Genomic DNA, 13,219 nt, shown 5'->3' with positions numbered 1-13,219 from the left:
GAGAGGGAGGCCTTTGCTGTGGTTTGGGCCCTGAAGAAGCTGAGGGCCTACTTGTTTGGCACTCACTTCACCATTCAGACCGACCATAAGCCCCTCTTGTGGCTAAATCAGATGAAGGGTGAAAACCCCAAACTGCTTAGGAGGTCCATTTCCCTACAGGGAATGGATTTTACAGTGGAGCATAGACCTGGTACTGATCACAGCAATGCTGATGGGCTCTCCAGGTATTTCCACTTAGAGCAAGAAGACTCACCTGGTCAAGGTTAGTTTATTGTCCCAAAGTTTGGGGGGGGGGGTCATGTAGGAGAGTAGGGTCTGCAATCCTATGATCACCCAGATTTTTTGCTTTTTGCTTCACTGGTTTACGACTTTCCCTGGCTGTGGGCCTGCTAATCAGACCCACAGCCTAGCTGTTCTCTCTCAATCCAAATTGTACCCAGGTACTGAATTGGCACTGGGCCCTCTCAAGTCCCTGTACCCAGGGCTGAGGTGCACCCAGAAGTCTCCCAGGGGCTGCAGCATGTATTATGCCACCCCTGGGCTGGCTAACTAAATCCGACACAACTGGCTGCATGACAGCTGGGGCAGAGTGGTGTACTCACCCTCTGCTGTAGATATAGTATTCCTATATCTAACCCTAAATGGACACACAGATCTCCTATCAGTCACTCCTATGGCAGGCCTTAACAATCCTGAAGGCAGAGTGCTTGGAATCGTGTGAGATGGTGCTCTGGCATGAGCTGAGCCTGTCTGCGGCTTTCGGGATCCATCCCGTAGCCGTTTCCATGATATCGCATACCATATACTCTTAAGTGCATTATAATCCTCGCGGTTATATGCCAACTCTGGTATCGCTTTATCAAAACATGTCGAGTAAGGTGTCATACGAATTGGAATACTAACCCCTCGCCAATTCTGGCGACGGGGTTAGCATTCCACCCTTCTAGAGGGACACAACATGTATGTAACCTGTAACCCCGGTTAAAGTCCACCAGAGCCTTAGCTCCACAAAATGGATGCTGCCACCGAGACACAAGTCTGCCCTCCTGCTGCTGGGAGTCCTCCCAGAGCAGGAGGCAAGGACAAAGGGTTTCCTGCCAGGGGCGGTGCTAGCACCGTCCCAGACAGGATTTTGTGTATCCTAGGTAGGCAGGGCTTCAGAGGAAGGTGACTGCAAGTGGCACCCCGGTGCTCACTGTGCATAGGCCGGCTGAAACCAGTTCCAGGGGCACTCCAGCCCCTGGCCTGGGGAAAGCCCGCCAAAGGAGAGGGGTGTAACCACCCCCCTCCTAGTCCCACCCATAGGGCAGGACTTAGTCGCGTGCCAGCCCCCTTTTTCAGGATAAAGGTAGGAACTGGCCCCCTTCCAAATTAGATCATCTTTGGAATCAAGACACGACTTTCTACGAAAGGACATCAAGATTTCTTCTTCAAGATTCTCCCTTGTGACTAAGGAGTAGTCACCCTGCATCCGCAGGCACCATCTTAAGAACACTGCGGTCTGCTGCAAGTCCTTCCTCCGGAATCTGACTGCCCAGCTCGACGAGAACCGGCTTCCCTGGCACCTCTGACCTCTACCCACCTCTACAGCTAAGCTGAGAACCGTGGGTGCGACGAGACCTCGAGGGACCGGCCATCTTCAAGACTACACGACTTCTTTCCAGCACGACCGCAGAGGGATCCTCTGGTGAGTGCTTTGGGGTCCGAGAAGCCCCGACCCTGAGCAGCCCCAGCACCGAAGTTCAGCCTCCCAGCATCTCCACGATCTGCGTGGGGCCCTTCTGCTTTTTGCTGCTCACCGCGTTGTTTGGCTACTAGCCCGCTGGCTTGTGGCCTTCTTAACGACGCCCGACGACATCACTGTTGCTGGTCTGGTTGCTCCAGACTGGCCCTTGCTCCCTTCCAAGAGAGGAGCACCCCGGACCCTCCTGGTCCACTCCAGACGCCATTTTAGGTCCACCGCGTGGGCTTGAATTTGCCAAGACTTGTTGCCCCAATCCTGGGTCCAGCGACGTCGAGAGCATCATCCATCGTGGGACAGCTCGTACCTCCATCCTGGTCGCCGACAACGCCTCCTGGTCCGTGAGACTACAGAGCCCAGCGTCGCCCACTCACCTAGTCGAGGTGACTACCATCCGGTGCCCTCCTGGTGCCTCCTGACTACTGGCTAGTAGTCACGAACTTGGTCCCCTCTGCTTTCAGGTGTCATCTATCTTCGATCCAGGCTTGGATCACCCGAACAATCTTCACTGGTCGCCTGCCAGCAACTCCTTTCCTTCAGGCTCCTGGTTCGTCAACGGAGAATCCCGACGTCTTTTCAGACCTATGCAGCTGCAGCCCCTGGGCTAGGTAACTTCGGCATTTCGGTGCCTCAGCATAGCCTCACTATCCAAGGGTCCAGATCCACTTTCGTTTTTGACCTACCTAGTCGGGTTCGCCCGAGAACACTAACTTTGTGAATTCTAGTTTCCATAGACTTTGTCCCGCATGAGAGTTCCCACTCTGCACCCGAGTTCCCTAGGCCTCCTGCTAGTAATCTAAAGGTTCAGTAGTCCAGCCCTAGCGATCCCAAAGCTTCTGAGAATCGTTACTTACCTGCTAGTAATTCGCATTCCACTTTTGTAGTATATGGTTTTTCGTGCTCCTCGGGCATTTGTGTAAATTGTGCGACTTGAAGTATTTTTATAAGAGTTTTGTTGTGTGCTTAGCTCCCTGTCTCATAAAGAGCCAGGGTAGTCTTGTTATAAATAAATACACTGTTTATTTTCATAACAACTTGTGTGGTGTCCTTTCACTGGGTGTTCAAGGGGTAATGTGATGGTAAAACAGCTGGCTTAACACGCCCTCTAGAGTCTTAGCCTTAGACTGCTCGTATCCATGCTACTAGGATAGCTGGTCTATAAGGTTGACTTACAACCAATCATCAATAAGGGTTGTTTGGACTGATACATAGTGATCACTAGAATAGTGAGCACTGCATATCAGGCCAACTTCTCACACTTCCAATGGATGGAGAACCCCAGGTTTATGAGCGTGCTTGTCACTGTATGTGCGTGCAGCTTGCATTTCTGGTATGAGTTTGCTTTCACCAGCCAGTCGTCCAGGTAAGGGTATACGTGTATTCCTTGCCTTCGTAGGTGCGCTGCGACTGCTGCGAGGCACTTTGTGAAGACCCTTGGTGCTGACTTTAGTCCGAAGGCCAGTGTCGTGAACTGGTAGTGGCTTTCTCCGATGGTGAACCTGAGCATGTGCTTGTGCTTTCTGTTCATTGGAATGTGCAGGTATGCGTCTTTGAGGTCTATTGTGACCATGAAGTCCCCGATCTGCAATTGTGGTAGCACCTCTTGCAGGGAGGTCATTTTGAATTTTTGTGTTCTTATGAATTTGTTCATGAACCATAAGTCGAGAATGGGTCTCATTGTCTCGTCTACTTTTGGTACCAGGCAGTACGTTGAGTATACTCCTGTGTTTCTTTCCTTGAAGGGTACCCGTTCTATGGCCTCCTTCCGCAGGAGTTCCTTGGCCTCCTCCTGCAGACACTGCAGCTGCTTGCCTGCTAGTGGCTTTCTTCTTGGTTTTCTGCTTGTTGGTCTCCCCTCCAACTCTATGCAGTATCCGAATTGGATAATGTTGAGGATCCATGTGTCTGATGTGATTTCTCTCCACTCTCGGAGGTGAAATCTTAATCTTCCTCCCACTGGTGTCATGTGGTCGTAGGTGTCTAGTTTGTCTTGACCCATCTGTACGTGCTGCCCCCTGGGATCTTTTTTGTGGGCGGGCACACGGAGTTTTTTGAAGTCACTTAGAGGTGGGCTGCTGCCCCCCTCTTCTATTTTGTCCCCGTCCATTTCTCCCTCGAAAGGACTGGCCTCTTTGTTGGTACTGCCAGGACTGCTTCTGCTGACCATGCTGAGTCTGCGAGTCTGCCTGGTGCGTTTGCTGGAAAGCCTGGTGTGATGTACCTGGCTGGTTTCCGCTTCTACCGCCGGGCCTCCGTGACGGGGTGCCCCTCTTGTTCCCTCTGAACTGCAATGCTCCCATGGATCTTGCTGTTTCGTTATCTTTTTTCAGTTGACTGAGCGTTTCATCAACTGTTGTTCCGAAACGCGTGTTGCCGTTGAACGGTGTGTTCAGGATGCTGTGTTGCACCTCCGGTTTGAAACCGGATATCCTGAGCCAGGCGTGCCTCCTTTCCGTGACGCCCATCATCATGAGCCTGCTGGCGGTGTCTGCCCCATCCAGGGCCGTCTTAAGGCAAGAATTTGCCGCGTTTTTTCCCTCTTCAACCAGATTTTTGGCCTTCTGCCTGGCATCTTGGGGCAGTCCTTCACCAACTGCCCCAGCACCTCCATGATTTGGTACATGTGCCTGTTTATCAGGGCGTTGGAATTAGCCATGCGCCAGTGGGTCGCGGCATTCCGTTCGATCCTTCTGCCCACCAGATCCATCCTTTAGCTCTCCTTATCCGATGGTGGGCCCGAGGTAGTGGGTACGTTAGCCCTCCTCCTTGCTGTGGCCGTGATAATGGAGTCTGCGGAGACCGTGCCCTGAATGTAGGCCGGGTCCTTTGTGGAATGCTTGTACTTCTTCTCAGTTCTGGGAGTTACTGCCTTGCATGTTGCGGGCTCCCTGAAAGCTTCCTTCCCCTGAGCTAAGACGAGCATTGGAAGGAACTGGCTCCTCGTTTGTGTTGGGAGCAATGTTTCTAGAAGGAAGTCTGCTTTCTGCTTCTCTTCGTCGAGCTTGAGCTTGAAAGCTGCTGCGGCAGCTTGTATCACCGAGTTGTAGGCCCCGATGTCGTCTGGCGGCGAGGACCTCGAGGGGTAAGTGTCGACCACCTCCTCCGGGCTGTCGGTGTCGACATCTATGTAATCTACCTCCTGTAGGTCAGAGGGTGTCGAGTCTGCGTCTGTCCTGCTTTCCTCTTCCTCCCCATAGTTGTAACTATCGTAGGGATTCTCGTACTCCTCCTGGTCGTCGATCACCTCGACGTCCTGGTCTTGTTCCTCGACGACTTCGGCGATCTCTTCCTCCTCCTCGACTGCCTCCACCACCGGTGGCTTGGTCTTGTGAGGGATCGTGAAGGCCTTCATCTTTGCATCGAAATCTTTCTTCCGCTGCATGATGTTTTCCATTTCGGCCTCGAGGCGCCTTCTCTTCTTCTCCATCTCTGCCGCGTGTTCCGCGTCGGATGGGTCGCCGTTCTTTTCGGCGGATGGTTCGTCGCCGTACCTTTCGGCGTCGAAGTTTTCGACATCGGACCGGATCTTGGGTCTCTGGTCGTCGTCGTCGTCAGTTTTGGGTCTTTCTCCCTCGGCGTCGATCGATCCTTTTCGGGGACGATTTTCGACGTTTTCTGCTGATCAGCAGCCCTCGGCGCCGGGGACTCCTTCTCGGAGGATCCGCTGGGCCTGGGAGTAGTCGCGGACGCCGCCTTCGGGGTCTTGCCCTCGATTTTTCTAGACTCAGAGTCTCTCGGGTTCTTGAGGGCCGAAGAGTCTCCTACCTTGTCAGAAGTCTTCGTGTAATCGGTCTCTACGACCGTGTAGCTGTCGTCTTCGGCGGCAGCGTTGTCTTCTTCCTCGGAGGACATCCCCAGATCGTAGAGGGACTGAGTCGGGGCCTTCCCCTGCAGGGTGGCGTGTGCTACCCTCTGCCTCTCTCTCACACGAAGGGTCTTCGGGGCGAAGGCGGAACAGGCGTTGCAGTCTCCGCTTTCGTGGTTCACCGGTAGGCAAAGGTTGCATACCGGGTGCTGGTCCTTCTGCGCGTACTTGTGGTGGCAGTTACGGCAGAACTTGAACGGCGTGTTGTCCATCATCGAGCGTCCAGGGCCTCTCTGGTCGCGTGTTCGTCGACGGTCGTCGATGATCTCGATGAAAAAACGCCTTCTCCTTGCCGGCTTTTCGTCGATGAAGTCCCCTGCAGTCTTCAGATGACTTCTCCTCGTCTTTTCTGTATTTTCTTTCTTCTTTCTCCAAAAATGTCTGGAGCCCAAACGGGAACGATCCAGACCCGACCGCGGAAAAAAAGAATCTGAAGATGGCGCCCAAGAGTGGGAGCTTCCGCAGGAAGCATGCCGACGTCACCGGAAATACACCCAAAGGGGTGTGACGCCGACGCCCACCTGGGCTACAAAAAAAAAACAAACAAACAAAGAAAAGACTACGAATCCGGACCCAACCACAAGACCGCGGAATAATGCACAGCATAGTGAATCCAGAAAGATTCACGCTGCAAAAGTGTCACAACTCGTCCCCCAGGAACAGCACAGGTGCTCGAGAGGGAAGCTTCAAAGGCCTGCCACCTTTGTAATGCAACCTCCTGCCCCTGCTGCTAGCGGATGGCAGCCCCGGGTTTACACCCCCACTTTCGGCGGTTAACCTAGGAAGAATAGGAGCTGTGTCCACCTCTGGCAACTCCACCCCTAAGGTAGGGGAGGCAAGGTGAAGCAAATCTTTCTGTCACTGCGATCTTGAAGATAGGGAGACAGCTCCAATCAGGACTAGGACTATGCCACCTCCCACAGAAGGGTGGCATAATTGAGGGTGTATTCATCCCAGGTAAAATGCCCAATGGTCGTACCTGTTACTCCCCCAAAACTCCCCTAAATTTTGCATTTAGGTGGCTCCTTCTGACCTGGAAGGAAAATGCTACTTACCAATATGCATCTGTTCTTGGCATGTGGGGCTGCAGATTCACACACTAGTGCATAGATTGCCATCTGGTGGTGGGCCCGGATGATTACACTTTGTTGTTGTCCTTGAAGAGTCTTTGTTTGGTAGGTGACTCCTCCTCTGGAGCATAGTGCGCATGGGCATCGACTATATCTTCAGATTGTTTTTCGCCATTAGGGAAAATGATGGAGTTGTGTGAGAACAGAAAGAGATGTCTATGTATGGTGTATCTAAGATATCACTGGAACGGAAAGAGATGTCCATGTGTTGTGTATCTAATTAAGATAATACTGGAACAGACACAGGTAGCCGGGGAGGAGGGTGGGCGTGTGTGGTTCTGCAGCCCTACATGCCAAGAACAAATGCATACTGGTAAGTAGCATTTTCCGTTCGAGGCATATGGGCTGCAGACCACACACTAGTGCATTGATGGCATAGCAGTTCTCTCCCTTAGCGGAGAGTACCAGTATCTGTTGCAGTGGTTTGGAATAGTGTTTTGAGTATTGCCTGGCCCACAGCAGCTTATTTTGCTTGCACATCTACACATTAGTGCTTTGTGAATGTGTGTGGTGTAGACCATGTGACTGCTTTGCAGATATAATCTAAGGGAATGTTTCCTAAAAATGCCATAGATGCCCCTAGTTTACGGGTGGAATGAGCCCTAGGGGGAATGGATAGAGTGAGTTTTGCTCTTTGATAGCAAATTTGAATGCACTTGACGATCCACCTTGCAATCCCCGTTTTTGAGATGGAATTACCTTTATGTGGAGGAGAAAAGGATACAAAATGCTGTTTTGTTTTACGAAATGGCTTTGTACTATCAATATAGTAGAGGAGCGCTCTTTTGACATCTAATGTATGGAGAGCTCTTTCAGCAACTGTTTGAGGTTGGGAGAAGAATACTGGCAACTCAATAGACTGAGATGGAACGGTGAAATTACTTTTGGGAGGAATGCCTCTTCCTCCTCAACCGGTGATTTGAGGTTGTTCTTCCTGCTCGACATGGTCATGACAGAAAATGTGTGGAGTGTTCTCAATGCTCCACTGCGACATCTCAAGCCTATGTGCGCGATGGTTTCGAAGGGTTTACTTGGAGTAGAAGCCTTCGCAATCAGCTTTGCGATGTTCCGGCAACAGGCAAAGATTGCAGACCTGGTGTAAGTCGATCAGTAGGTACTTGGCGTGGCAGTGAGGACAATAACAGAATGGCGCCCGTTCCATCACCAGCAAGTTATTCTTAGAAAACGCGATGGAGGCCCCAAACAGCGGGGCCCTGTGGGGGCTGCGGTAGAAGCAATACAACTCACTGAAATATGTATACCTCGATATGTGAGAACTGGAAACGTGATCGAAAACAACACAGACGAGGGGGAAGGTAGTGAGCGAACCGAAAAGAGCTCCAAGACAAGGACGAACCGGAGCTCAGGCACACAAGTCCGAACCAGACAGCGCGAAATAAAACAATCTAACAATTGTGTCAATGCCCATGCGCAATATCGGCAAGAAGAGGAGTCCCTTTACCTCGTGACTTGAAAGACTTCTTAGAAAAAAAACAGCTTCCACACATCTGGACCCAACACTAGTCGGCAGGAGTATGCAATGCATGTGTATCTACAGCCACATATACCTCGGACATAAATGTTACTTAAGTGCACTTTGCCGGCATGGAGAATGGTTATCAAAAGGAATAAAAAACATTGACAACAAAGACTGTTCAACATTATACCTGTCCATCACAGAGATCGATCAAGGGTGCTCGCTCTCGCCCTGCCCGAATGAGCTTGCTCTGGAAAAGCTTTCCATCAAAATAGATCCAAGGACAGCAGTGTTCCCACGGAACCGGCTGTCCACAGGCGTCGTTGGCAAAAAGGGCTGTGTCCACCCCACTCATGAAAAGGGCAGCAAGCTGAATACCACGGACATCCAACCTCTCAATCTGTGAAGAACACAACCAAAAGAAAACAACAAATAGGAAAACTGGGTGACCGCAATCTGGTATTAAGTGATTCTCAATCCTGAACAGATGTCTGTGAGAGACGTTTACAATGGTCTGTATCTGGTTTTTAAATTATGCATCTTTATACAATTTTCTCAACCTGAAGATAGCCAATAAAACCTTTAACCTGACAAATTAAAAGCACCATCCTCTTAACTTTCCTCCTGTTTTTGAGTATGTGCATAAGTGAAGTTGGATGTTAAGTGAAAAACAGATAAGTTGCTTATCAGTAACAACAGTTTACCAGCGAGGGAAACTAAATCCTGAATCATAACCTTCAGAAAAAACTCCGGCTGCTAGGCGGAGCCTCTGAAATATACTTATTTTTACATATATTTCCATGAATAAAAGCATTTTATATTTTGTAACAAATTATTTGTTTGATGCGTATTGCAGCTCCTGCATATTGTAAGATCTTTTATCCCAGGTGCCAGATTGGATGTGGTAAATTTGTAAACGTCTTGTGACAGCCAGAGCTTTTGGACCTTAAAACTTGATTAAAGAGGAAGCACTTAATGTATTTCTTTACAGTTTAGTTTCAACAATCCAGAGCAATCCTAAAGTTCATAATACAATTACATTTGTTTGATCCATATAGGAGGAGGGAGCCATAACGTGATTTTTTTAAAGCATCTTTATTTGCATTCCAGAAATTTTGCGCACTTCCGGACAGCCAAGCCAGTCGGTCTAGGGCCCACACTGCTCTGTTTCATAGTGTGTGATTCAGTTGAAGCTGAACCCTGGTTGTGTTTTACCAAAAGTGACACTGCAGGCCCAGGCAAAGCATCACAGGCACTGGTGACGCCCAATCGGTTGTTTTACTCACAAAGACTAAGGTCACAGGGGCAGAGTTAAGTAACGAAAACAAAAAAAGATCAAACTCTCAAGAAAGGGGTTATGTGGACGATGAGCAAACTGCTTGAACAGAAAGTAAATTAAAGAAGAACAAGTTGCTTACTTTCATTAACGCAGTTTCTGGTCGAAACTTCATCTAACTGCAGATTCCTCCACTTTAGAATACCCCTGAGAGCCAGACTGGATCTTGATTAGATTTTGTAAATCGCCTCGATAGCCCAACAAGTGGTCTCCTATTGTGCAATCTGCTGTGGGTTTGGGGTATACAGGACAGGGGCGCTCAAACAGTGCGTTTGTAATATGTGGTGATGGACAAGAAGTGGTTAGACGGTGCTGCCAGTGTAGAGGATAACGCTAAAACCTCTAAAAGGTGTACAGGCGTAGGATGCCTCAACACCATACAAAATTTCAACAGGTACTGGGCACACGTATGGTTAATAATTATGATAGTACAGTAATTCGAGACCAATACGATTGACACCGGTAGTCTAGTAAAGCCAGTATGTAATGCTTTATGTAGTTCTTTTTTTCAGATTTTACAAACGCCAGCCGACACGTGTTTCATCAACAGGGCATTGCCTGTGATTCATCAGGGCTGTAAGCGGCGCGGTGCTTGATGTGGATCCGGTGATCGTACGGAAATAAAGGGATGTAAGAAGGGTATGGAGACGGAGTGGTCCAACACACGAGGCAGTCGGGTACGACTGACTGGAAGTAACCTAGGATAAAGGTAACTGGTGAGCTGTCGAGCGGGATCGGTCCAGTGAAAAAAATGTCACTGGACCGATGTAAAATCTGAAAAAAAGAACTACATAAAGCATTACATACTGGCTTTACTAGACTACCGGTGTCAATCGTATTTGTCTCGAATTACTGTACTATCATAATTGTTAACCATACGTGTGCCCAGTACCTGTTGAAAAAAGGGGTGTCCTATTGCTGAAGGAACTGGAAGGCAACAGAAGTATGAAGAGCAATGGTAGATTTTGAAGACCTTGCGGAACGGCAGAAGATGCTTTCATCAAAGATGGCCGACACAAGAGCCTTCCAGCTTGGATGGCGACCACTGAGGTGGAGCGGCTGCCTAGATCAGCCTTCCTGAGTTTGGAAATGTTAAGGTGCTGGAGAGAAGACTGTAACAAGAGAAGAAAGAGAGGCCAGGTAACCGTCAGGGGGACCGGATATGTAAAGCCTTATGGAAGAAGCTGAGTGGCTTAAACAGACACCATTTGCATAAGGGAGGGCAGGAAGATGGGTAACACTTACTTTCCTACTGAGCCCTAGGAAAAGGTATTTTAAATGAGCTTTTGCTTGGAAAGAAGGTAGTTGGGCAGGTCACGGAACAAAACCTTTCTAACTTAGAAATAATCAATGTTTGGGCCAGAGTGTTCCTGGAGAAGCTGGGGAGTAATGGGAGGATTTTTCTGATCATCTTTAACATGAAGTACAAGCAAGAATGATTATTGATAGAACCTCAAAAGTAAGTTTGTTATCAAATATAATCTACAGCTTTCGAGCAGAAGGAAGAGGGATGGAAGCCTTGCTGAGGACACCAGGTCACTAGCTGGAGGAATTGGCAGAAGGATTGCCGATCTAAGGAGCTCCGTTTTATCAGTATTTAGCCTGAGGGTGTTCAAAAACTTCCAGTTAGCAGCGTACAGAGGCAATCCTAGAACTGACTCTATATAAAACTCAAGCCTCCAACAAGGAGGAGGATCCGTTGAGTGTCCTCAACATGACCATAAAAGCGAAGATCAAAAAAAGAACTAAGAGTGACAAAAGGAATCACACAGATGTCAAAAGGCGTAGGGCTCAGTGACGAGCCCTGGTAAAGCCCACTGGTGATGGCTTTGCAGTGAGAGCCAATGTGGGAGTATCCTTGAAATGGGTTAAGTAACTAACTGATTGAGCTGAAAAGTCGTGCAAGAGTGTTTGCGGTCTTGGGCCATTCTGTCCGAAACGTCATGGACCTGGAGACTAGAATTGCCCAAGACTATTAACGGGTCAGTATCTAGAGTAATGCCAGAGATAACTTCCAGCAATGAAGAGATAAAGCAGTTAATATGACCAGGTTTGTAAATGAATAACATTTTCACTTTGTGATTAATGGTGAGGGTCACAGATCTTTCTGGGCAGGACTCCTGCGCGTTAGTAGGCGATGTCATGTGGCTCCGCAGTAACCCTACAGCACCCTGGAAGTGACGGAGCGGAACGCATGCAAGCAGCACCCCTGCATGTGGATGTCACATTCCATGCCTCCTGACATGGAAGCAGGGGTGGGGGAATCATATCACCCGAACCAAGTAGATCGTTAGAATGGGCAAGAAGATTTAATGTCTATTTGTGCCTATGGACAAGTGGACATTCAATCACTAAAAATGTATGAGCTGATGGCACTCTGGGGCTCACAGCCAACTGCCGTCAGAAAGCCTTTGGAGCCCCTTGAGTGGCTGTATGCCCGTGACTGGGCTCTAGCCACTTATTGGCTGGGGGAGCTTGAGCCAAACGTCAGTGTTCTGTTTGAAACGTGGGGCTTCAACACAGGTGCACTCCACCTGCTTAACCCAGCTGCAGAACATGCAAAGGTGGGCCCGAATAGGGAACCCTCTTTGCGCTGCTGGGTCCCAGCACTGTGACCAGCAAGCCATGTGGTCTCTGCCGCTGATTGTTGCATGGCTTAATGCTCCAGTTCACGGGTATCCGTCCAAGGCAGGCCACTCTTCTTTGGGGCACTGTGGCACCTGTGCACACTCCCTGGAATCGAAAGCAGCAGGTCGGTGTCTCAGACACACTGTATGCTCCCCCAGTGGACTAATATTAGCCCTCGGGGTGCAGGGGTGAGGGCCTCTGACAGTGTGCACGGGCCCCCTTACCTTTCATTATGCCACTGGCTCCCCTGGCAGGTGGGTCAGCCTGATAATAGTTTATGCAGCGGTCAGAGCCTTTAGAAAAGGATTTGTGAGCTGTGACGCCGCCTGTGCAAGGGCTGTGTTCAGTAAGCCCGAGGGCAGATCAAGTGGATTTGTGAGCTGTGACGCTGCCTGTGCAAGGGCTGTGTTCAGTGAGCCCGAGGGCAGGTCAAGTGGATTTGTGAGCTGTGACGCTGCCTGTGCAAGGGCTGTGTTCAGTGAGCCCGAGGGCAGGTCAAGTGGATTTGTGAGCTGTGACGCTGCCTGTGCAAGGGCTGTGTTCAGTAAGCCCGAGGGCAGATCAAGTGGATTTGTGAGCTGTGACGCTGCTTGTTGAGAGCTGTGTTCAGTGAGCCCGAGGGCAGATCAAGTGGATTTGTGAGCTGTGACGCTGCCTGTGCAAGGGCTGTGTTCAGTGAGCCCGAGGGCAGATCAAGTGGATTTGTGAGCTGTGATGCTGCCTGTGCAAGGGCTGTGTTCAGTGAGCCCGAGGGCAGGTCAAGTGGATTTGTGAGCTGTGACGCTGCCTGTGCAAGGGCTGTGTTCAGTGAGCCCGAGGGCAGGTCAAGTGGATTTGTGAGCTGTGACGCTGCCTGTGCAAGGGCTGTGTTCAGTGAGCCCGAGGGCAGATCAAGTGGATTTGTGAGCTGTGACGCTGCCTGTGCAAGGGCTGTGTTCAGTGAGCCCGAGGGCAGGTCAAGTGGATTTGTGAGCTGTGACGCTGCCTGTGCAAGGGCTGTGTTCAGTAAGCCCGAGGGCAGGTCAAGTGGATTTGTGAGCTG

General features: G+C 50.0%; 1 protein-coding gene across 3 annotated transcripts in view; it reads right to left on the bottom strand.

The window, feature by feature from the left end:
* FAM120C (family with sequence similarity 120 member C) overlaps nucleotides 1–13,219 on the bottom strand; it is a 434,870-nt gene that overhangs the window by 101,941 nt on the left and 319,710 nt on the right. For all 3 annotated transcript variants that reach the window (XM_078664559.1, XM_078664560.1, XM_078664561.1), the window contains exon 12: nucleotides 8,404–8,613. In XM_078664559.1, the coding sequence (XP_078520685.1) occupies nucleotides 8,404–8,613 (210 nt within the window). The remainder of the gene's footprint in view (nucleotides 1–8,403; nucleotides 8,614–13,219) is intronic.

The sequence above is a fragment of the Lissotriton helveticus genome, chromosome 10 (assembly GCF_964261635.1).
Source record: "Lissotriton helveticus chromosome 10, aLisHel1.1, whole genome shotgun sequence".
Taxonomy (NCBI): domain Eukaryota; kingdom Metazoa; phylum Chordata; class Amphibia; order Caudata; family Salamandridae; genus Lissotriton; species Lissotriton helveticus.
This window is presented reverse-complemented; position numbering and strand designations above follow the sequence as displayed.